Source organism: Phoca vitulina, unplaced genomic scaffold (genome assembly GCF_004348235.1).
Source record: "Phoca vitulina isolate PV1807 unplaced genomic scaffold, GSC_HSeal_1.0 scaffold6, whole genome shotgun sequence".
Lineage (NCBI taxonomy): Eukaryota > Metazoa > Chordata > Mammalia > Carnivora > Phocidae > Phoca > Phoca vitulina.
In genome coordinates this window covers 7,030,252-7,039,772 of record NW_022589709.1, presented here as the reverse complement: position 1 = coordinate 7,039,772, position 9,521 = coordinate 7,030,252, and the positions used below count along the sequence as shown (strand labels likewise).

Here is a 9,521-nt window from a genome sequence, read left to right as displayed (position 1 = left end):
CACCGAGCAGGGAGAGCCTGACACGGGGCTTGACACCAGGACCCCAGGATAATGACCTGAGCTGAAGGTAGATGCTTAATGGACTGAGCCCCCCAGGCACCCCTCACTTTAGCTATTCTTATTTCTGAATCTAGATTTTCCCTTTAGATTTACTTTTTTAATGATTTCTATGTCTTTAATGAGATCCTCTATTTAATGTATCATTGTCACAATACTTTTATTACTCGAACATAGCTTTTTGATTCTTCAGACACACTGATTATACCGCTTTGAAGTCAGCCCACTCTGCATGCCTTATTTTCCTCATCGTTCTGTTAAATTTCCATTTCTGGTTCTTTTGGTCTTTTCTTTGCTCTACCTGGGATTGTAACTTCTAGTTACCATCAGTATTAGTCTTCCTATTCATTTGCTTATAAGATTACTACTGTTTCTAACAATATCCATGGGTATGGAACTTCTGCATGCTTCGCCCTAAATTAAGGACCACTTCAGGTGGGAAGCTGTTTGTTAACACAGCCTGTCCTTCTCTGGTAGCATTATTGCAAAAATGTAGATAAAGAGATCATGAGTGTAAATCCAGGTTCAAACATGGCATGTAAATATTCTTACAAAAGTTTCAGCCTTGTTTAGTTTTTGTTTTGAATAAATACTCCTTTGTTGTGGGGCTTTGGTTGATTTCTAGAGTCCTGAATTATTGTTGTAGAAAACCTGTCAAGTTTCATTTTGTCTTGGGAAAGTAGATTTGCTCAGGTCTTTACTTTGCCATTCTAGGAATGTTCACATTAATTATTATTATTATTCCTGTTTCCTGCATAAATAAGGCTCAGCAGGAACTGTCCAGTGGGCCATGTCAATATTTAAAGTGAGATCTCTAATTTCAGTGGCTTTTTATGCTATGATGGAGATGGGTACCAAAGTGTCCATTATGAGCCACCCTATTCATCTCTAGCATACTTCACATGATCTTTCCTTTTGATATGAAATGACTATTTGTGTTGTTTGCAATATTTTATAAGATTATCAGTTTTTCAAACAAACGTAGACCATTAGTCAAGGAAATCCAGTGTAAATTTTTTTTGAAAAAGGTGAATTTTGAAAGTATCAGCTTTATAATGAAGGCAATATTACTTACACAGTGTTTTAGGCAAATCAACAGACCTATATAAATTTCTCTTTTATAACTACACTGCTTATGGTAAGAATCAAAGAAAGTAATATCCATAATTATACTTTGATGGACTATTAATGAAGAAATCATACTTTCCATAATAAAATGTGCTACATGTTACAGTTAGAGAAATACAGGTAAGTTACCAACCCAAACCAAAAAGAACCTTAATATTTTACAGCCCCATGCAGATATCGACTTCTCTTTAGACCACAAATGTTTTGTTGAAAAATAATGTGACTTTAGAAAATGTAGGTAATCAGCATTGTTTCAAATACAGTTTTGAAGTTCGCTCACTATTAATAAGGAGGAACACCTTCCCTTTCTCTGTGAAGTAATTCTTGCACCAAACATATTACAGTTGCTCAATTAATATTATCAAATTAATGTATGAATCTGTATCAATTTTCTGAAAAACAGAGGTCATTAATCAGTTGAATTACCCAAATTCAACTGGCTCATATATTATATTTGACAAATACAGTAGTTTGAAAATTGTGGAGTTAAAAAGAATTTCAGTATTAAGTGTTTTTTTGTTACATTGGGATATCTGCAGCAATACACAGCCCCCTTCTCCACCTGGTACAAAATAGCTGTGGCTGAGGCTAAGGAGACTGGGCACGTGGCCTGTTTCTCACAGGCCTGAGCGCTTGCTCTAGTGTCATATTGGGTCTACTTCACACACATGTTAGTTCCCTGACAATAGAGTTTGTGACTCTCTGAGTTAAGTGTTAGTATGTTACTATCACTTTTCAATGAAAGGCCTGTCCCTCATCATCATCAGCCATCCCCAACAACAGAATGCCTGATAAATATTGAGTCATCTTTTAAAAACTCATAAAACTGCCCAAGTATTAAATGCCCTATACCTTGTACATTTATTGGTAGATGTGCATCTTGTTTAAAATGTTGTAACTTTAGGTTCACTTGGATTCTCTATGAATTACGAACTTTCCAAGGTCATCCTGTCATCTTCACTTGTGTCATCTCAGTACCTACCACAGTAGCTGAAGGGTGTTAGATGGTGGTTAAATGGCTCACAACGCGTAAGGCTGGCCTTATATCCCCAGTCCATTGACAAATGGTCCTGGACCACTTCAATTCTTCTTACAGTTCAAGTTTTAGCTTGGGCATGATTAGTTCCTACAGATACAACTATGTAAGTTATGAAGAGTGCCAAGTTAGCCCTGCTATTTGTCTCTTAGCACCCTCTACTTTTCTCACGGTATTTATATTATCTTTGCTTGATTCTCTGTCTTCCTCTCCTAATTGCAATTTCCTTAAGGAAAAAAGCCATGAAATATTTATGTCTACACTCTTATCATGGAGCACAATACTTAATACAGGATAGAGACTCAGCAAATGTTAGCAGAATTTAGCATAATTAAATTAGCATTTGGAGTTTGACTGAAATGTGGCTATAATGTAATCAAGTCAGATGCTTGTTCTTGTTGGTCACCAGAGTTGGAGAGATTTTAGAAAACTCCAACAGAAGGTCTTAACAAACAGGTATAATGAAATTCAAACAGATGGTCAGCAATTATGCCAGGTCCATTCCGATTTTGATTTCTTAGCTAATTATTATGGTGGGCCCTGACATGGATATATTTTGATAGCCAAAATTACCATCGTTCACTACATTTTTGTGAGAGCCAAGAAATCAGTGAATGTGGATTCAGCTAGTTTACGTGAGCAGTTTTATTTGGATTGAATAAGCAATTTGGTTGGAGGATTTTAAAATTATTAATTTTGCTAAATCATGAATCATTTTTTTGATAGATTATTTGTAGAGACAGAATTTATTTTGTTTTTGCCTGGCCACCATCTAACACAGAAAGATTTTGCCTCACATAGTCTTGTCTGTAGAAACCCAGTACAGTTTTATCCCTGTCATTGAAATCATTTCTCTATTGTCTTTCAAGTGATTATAAGTATTTTGTACTTTAATCTGACTTTGTGGTCATAGAAACATTGAGGAAAAGAACAGCCCCAGGGGAGCTTTTCAAATGACAATGCTCAGACTCCTCCCTCAAAACAAACCAGTCTCTGCGCAGTAGTTCAGAAAACAGATTTGCAGTATTGACAATAAATACTCTACTATCATTTCAGCATTTTGATTCTGTTCTATTTATGTTTTATAAATTTTGAGTTGAAGTGCTACTGGTTGCACCAGAGATCGGGCATTTAATAATTCCTCTTTTTAAATGATTCATTTAAAATCATAGTTTAGGGTCATACTATTGACACATCTTCAAAACTCTTCTCTGTACCCTAGATTCTTGCTAGCACTTGGCACTTTAAGGTGCTCCCACACGAAAATGTTTAAAACAGGTCAGTGGTAAGTCCTATGAACAATAGGAAAAGAGAGTCAAGCATTCCATTTGGTTATTGAATAATGTTAGCTTTATTATTGTAATAGAATACAGTATGACATAAAATTAAGAGCTTTTGCTAACCTCTGTAAAGCAATACATGCATCTGCCATAAACAACCTCGATTCATGTTAGGTTTTATTGCCACTTCACTGCACTAAGGTGCAATAAACATTCAGTGTCATCTTTTAAAAAATGTTCCTGGGAGTAAACAGGAACTGTCCTCTATAAGAGTGTATCTTTATTTTCAAGGAAGACTTAACTAGTATTACATGGTTTAGCAAAGCACTGTAGAAAAGCTACATAGAATAATTTGTCTTTGATAAATTGTGCAATCAATTTATACAATAGAATACTATTCACACATACTAACAAACTAAGAAATGATAGAAATGCAATCATTGCATAGCAGAAAGCAGACTAGTAAGAAATATTCACATCTAATGAGCAAAATACAGACCAAATGTTAGCCATGAGGAGTCTGGAAGATAAAATGCTCTTAATAAACACATTGGGTTAACGCCGAAAAATAACAGATATAAACAGCAACACAGAGATTAGAGCCATATTTCATTTTATTTTTTATACATAATATCTACACATGATACCAGAGGATGAAACGTCCTTGGTTCAGTCTTTATTGGCCTAGCTCGTTGAATTTAGGCAGGACCAAATCAAACAATAAAGCACATTTAAAAAGAAAACCAGAGTTTGTTTAGGAAAACACAAAGTGTGTTTTTTCCTACATCATTGGATAGCAGCTTTTTGAAAGAAACATTGCTCAAAACTTGGGTACGGATCCCAACGGACTTATTTGGCAATTATGCTGATAGGCTTATGTTATAGTATTCTAAATGTGGTTAGACTATGACCTGTTGGATTCTGGATGCTAATTTTAAACATCTCTGAAATTCTATCAGACAAAAGGAGACTTCAAAAATACCTTCTGCATAAATATTCATCTCTAAAACATCTGGGAAGTAATGAAACAGACCAGAATTTTTATAGGGAGTATTAATGGACCTCTTGTAGTTAAAGCCCTTACATAGTATACCTACAAATATATTGCTACAGTATAAATGAAATGTAATAATGTTACTCAATAAAAGCTATTTCCTGTACATTCTTTCATGTGTTTTTATATTTAATGCTACATATGGTATAACACTTATTGAGATAGTTGGTATCAGCAATTATAGCAATAATATACAGTTGATTTTCTAGCTCCAACTAATGCTTTTCCATTTTCTTTCTATTTTACAAGAGCCTCAAATAGGGAAATGTGGCATGACTTGAGCAGAGAGCAAGTGATTTACTACTATACACCAGACGATAGTTTGAAATTATAAGCTTTCTCTATATAAGCAGACTTTATACCCGTCTATTTTAAATTCCATCTGATTCCCACAGGCTGTTCTGTTTTTAATGCAGGCTCTAAGGTATTTCCATAGCACTTTACAACATTCTAACAGCTAAGAGCGGTGAGTCCTACACAATATTTTAAGAACACAACTTTAAAAAAGTAAAAAATGTACAATCTCATGCTGTATATTTACATACATAATTTATATATTCTATATTTGCTTACTAGTCATAAATTTCAATCTAAAGCTTTTAATGTACTGTTATATAAAATAATACATTCAACAATTCTAGAGCTTGCAAAATGTTTGCCCCTCTAAAAACATCTTTCATAATGAGAATCAAGTGATTATTGGACGCATGTGCTATCTGGATATAGACAGGGTGGCAAAGGGAATATTTTTTAATTGTTTTATTTTTTATTTTTTATTGAGTGTATGTCTCTATTAAAATGATTCCTCATTGAATCTAGTGATAAAAGCTCAGATGATGGTGAAGTAACCTATTTAAAGCATTTCTCTCTTTTGGATTAAATGTGCTTAACGGTAAGGAACTGCACGTTTGCCTATGCAATTTCCATGAATTTTAAAATATTCTTTAACAACAGAATAATGCATTAGCCATTTTTAAACGGAGAAAAAAATGGGGATCTTTAGCTTTGGAAACAAAGTGTTAAAGCTATACATCAGTTTAAAAAAACAAAACAAAATGTAAAGTACACTGCAATCTGTGCAATAAAGACATAGATTTTTAAAATTTCTTTCATTAAACATTTATAATTTATTCCTTGAAACACCTCCACATAAAAATATTTTTGACATATACAGTATCTTTTTTTTTTAGAATATTTGGAAATATATATCTACAAATGACCTGGAGTTATAGAGTTAAAGTTTTATTTTCCTTCTACTTTTCTTCATAGCTTGGACCTACTCCCCCAGCCTTTCCTCTCTCTTTCATTCTGTCTCCTTCTGTCGTGACTTTCTCTCTTGCTTCCTCTCTCAGAATCCTGTCTCTCAGCTGTATGCTCTGCTTTGCTCTGGACTGCTGGACAGGGGTCTGTTGTTCTTGTATGAATTATGGAATAAGGAAACCTTCAAATTCTTTAAGACAGAGGCAATAAAGCAGGTGGAAATCACTGTGTTGAGAACAGAAAGCAATTCCCAGTGCAGAGGACTGAACAACAGAATGTGAATGAAAGGACCTATTGATGTGGGGTGGGGGCTTTTAGCTGAGGCTCTCTGTTTAAATATGTAGCCCAATAGACCAAGTTAAAGATTCCAAATAGCAGCGGGAAAGCTATTCTTGACAGTCGGTCAATTTTGCTGACACTGTTAAAGGTTTTCTTGGGTTCTGGTGGTTTTGTTTCCGGCTTGACTTCTTTTGGTTCTATGGTTGCACTTTTAGCAATCGTGGCTAAGCCGGGGTCACCCCTGGCCAAATTGGGGGTGTAGCTGGTTGCTGTTGGTGCGTAAGTGTTGTTTTTCTTAATGAGAGGATCCTTCACTTTCTTTGGCTGTAGAAGGAAAGAGTAAAATCATTTTGTTCGGTAAACTGTGGGAAGAAAGTTTATAAGTTGTTGAGCAAAGTGACCTTTACTCTGGAACCCAAACCTATGCTTTGTTTAAAACGTAAGAAATGTAATGTATGACTGTATTATTGAGACAAATGAAAAATGCAGACACAAATGCCCAGTTATAAAATGGACAGATTTGAGCATCTACTGTGCAGCACAGTGTTTACAGCTAATAATACATGTCCTAGACTTGAATGTTGCCAAGACTAGGTCTTAAATGTTCTCACCACAAAAGAAGAAATGGTAACTTTGTGACAGGATGGAGATGGCAACTGATGCTATGGCAGTAATTGCTTCACAACATATAAATGTATCATATGAACCACACTGTATGCCTCAAACTTACACAATGTCATGTGTCACATATCTCAATAACGCTGGAAAAAAAATGCACAGTATTTTCCAGGCTTTCCAATCAGGAGGTAGAGTGATGTGATGCCAGTTTAGGAGCCTATCCTCAAGAAGCTTTATAGCCTCAGCCTTTACCCTCTAGAAACATATTACTGCCTCATGAAGAAGCCTGGACTAGAAAACTGGGTGACCAGCGATCATGTGCAGTAGAGAGGGCCCGCCAGTATGAGGCCCCAGACGAGTGAGAGGCCATCGTGGATGCTCTCCCCCTGGTGGAGCCTTTCGTGTACTGCAACCATGTTACGGAGGCCACAGTCTACTAACCTGAAGTACCACCAGGTTGTTCTCAGCCCCAAGCGCCTGGTGGTCACTTTAAGGCACTAAGTTTTGGAGTGGTTTGTTTTGCAGCAGTAAGGTGCTGAGCCAGTTATTATGTGCTCCTTCTCCCTATGTTGCAAGTGGGCAAATGATAAAGCAGAGTTATTCAGGGTATCCTGAAGTCAATTCTTGTTCAATGTCAGCTGCTTGTCCATGTTATCTGTGCAATGAGTCACAACCTGCAGCATTTCTTGGGGTTTCTGTCATATAGAAATTTCTAAAAACCGAAGTGGATCATTGTTTACAGCTATGTGGTCTGATACAGTTGCCACTAGCCACTTACGATGACTGAGTACTTGAAATGTGGCTAGTGTGTAAGTATAAAATATGTATAGGATTCTGAAGGCCTACTATAAAAAAAAAATGCAATATATCTCCTTAATAGTGTTTTTTATTGTTTACACATTGTAAATATAATATTTTTGATATATTGGTTAAATCATATTATTAAGTCACTAATTCAACATCTGAAACTAATACTATACTGTATGTTAACTAACTAGAAATTAAATAAAAACTCGAAAAAGAAAAAAAAGAAAAAAATTAGTTTCACTGGTTTGTACTTTTTAAATAAGGCTATTAGAAAATTTTAAATTACATATATGGCTCACATTTGTGTCTCACATATTTCTGCTGGACAGCATTATTGTAGAAGAGTAGTTCTCACTCTTCTGTGCACATTAAATCACTAGTTAAAAAATTTTCAAGGGCAAATATCTTGGGCACAATCCATATTTTGAATCAAAATTCCTCAGGAGCAGAGTCTGGTCACTGACACTGCAAAAGGGTATACAGAGAAAACTGATGAGCAGCTAAACTTGACCAACCAGACTCAATGTTCTCTGAATAATTTGTATTTTTATTATTGAATCAGAATAAAATCTACCTATCAGAAGACCTGCTGCTTTTCACAAGACACACTAGTCAGGAATTTTAACAGGTTAATTTCTTTATCCAGCCCTGTGAACTATCTACTACTTTTTCTCCCCTCTCCGAATCCTTACAATTACATTAAGACAACAACAAAGAGCCCAGAATTTTTTCTTTCTAGTATTACATCATTAAAAGTAAGACCACTTACTCCAAGTGTACTCCTATTTTATAGTGAATACAGATTTGGTTAAGCTTTATGAAGAGTGAGTGACAGAAATTTCCATAATAATTTGTACAAAAATAAAACAAGTAAAAGTGATTCTCTCTTCAATGTCAAAATGACTACAGGTCAAAAATAGATATGGTTTAGTAAGTTATGCAGGGAAAGACTAACACCATATATATGATTTCACTTATATATGGAATCTAAAAAACAAAACAAATGAATAAACAAACACAAAGCAGAAACAGACCATAAATACAGAGAACAAATTGTTGGTTGCCAGAGGGGAGGACATGGGGGTGGATGGGCAAAATGGGTGAAGGGCAGTGGGAAATACTGGCTTCTAGTTATGGAGTGAGTACATCATGGGAATAAAAGGCACAGCTTTGGGAATATAGTAAATGGTATCATAACAGCATTGGATTGTGACCCTTGGTAGCTAGACTTGTGGTGAGCATAGCATTAATGCATAGAGTTGCGGAATCACTAGGTTGTATATCTGAAACTAATGTAACATTTTCTATCATCTATACTAGAATAAAAAAGTAGATATGGTTGATTACTTCAACCCAGTTAAAAAGCCAAACTGAATTTGCATTAGTCCATTTCTTAAAAAGTAAGAGTTCTAACATTGCAGAATACATGAAAAAGCATGCATGTCCTTTAGATAAAATGTATATGTACTCTATTGTGGAAGAGAGGCAATGGGTTCCAATCTAATCAAAAGTTGTTGAGTGACAGACACCCTGTTAGATAAACTGAAATGAATAACCTGCAGCAGGAATAATTCTTGGAGAAGAGTTTATATTTTTGATAGATTTCATTTCTCCCAGTGCCAAATTATTATAATACTCCAGTACTAAGTTTCTCAAGTTAAGTGCTTTTATTTGCAACATCATGTTGAATAAAATATTGAGAAATATCTGGTTGGCTTATTGGGAAAGAATACTTAATAATCTTCTTAATTTTCGAGAATGTTGAGCTCCCTATACTCTTTAAGAAATTGGTATTTCTTTTTTTTATTAACATATAATGTATTATTTGTTCCAGGGGTACAGGTTTGTGATTCATCAGTCTTATACAATTCACAGCACTCACCATAGCACATACGCTCCCCAGTGTCTACCACACAGCCACCCCATCCCTCCCACCCCCTCCACTCAGGCAACCCTCAGTTTGTTTCCTGAGATTAAGAGTCTCTTATGGTTTGTCTCCCTC

At 35.4% G+C, this 9,521-nt stretch overlaps 1 protein-coding gene across 1 annotated transcript in view; it reads right to left on the bottom strand.

The window, feature by feature from the left end:
- Positions 1–5,564: 5,564 nt before the first annotated feature.
- Positions 5,565–9,521, bottom strand: part of GABRA1 (gamma-aminobutyric acid type A receptor subunit alpha1) — a 56,392-nt gene continuing 52,435 nt past the window's right edge. Inside the window, exon 10 of the mRNA XM_032403669.1 lies at positions 5,565–6,418. Within this exon, the coding sequence (XP_032259560.1) occupies positions 6,107–6,418 (312 nt within the window). The 3' untranslated portion in view covers positions 5,565–6,106. The remainder of the gene's footprint in view (positions 6,419–9,521) is intronic.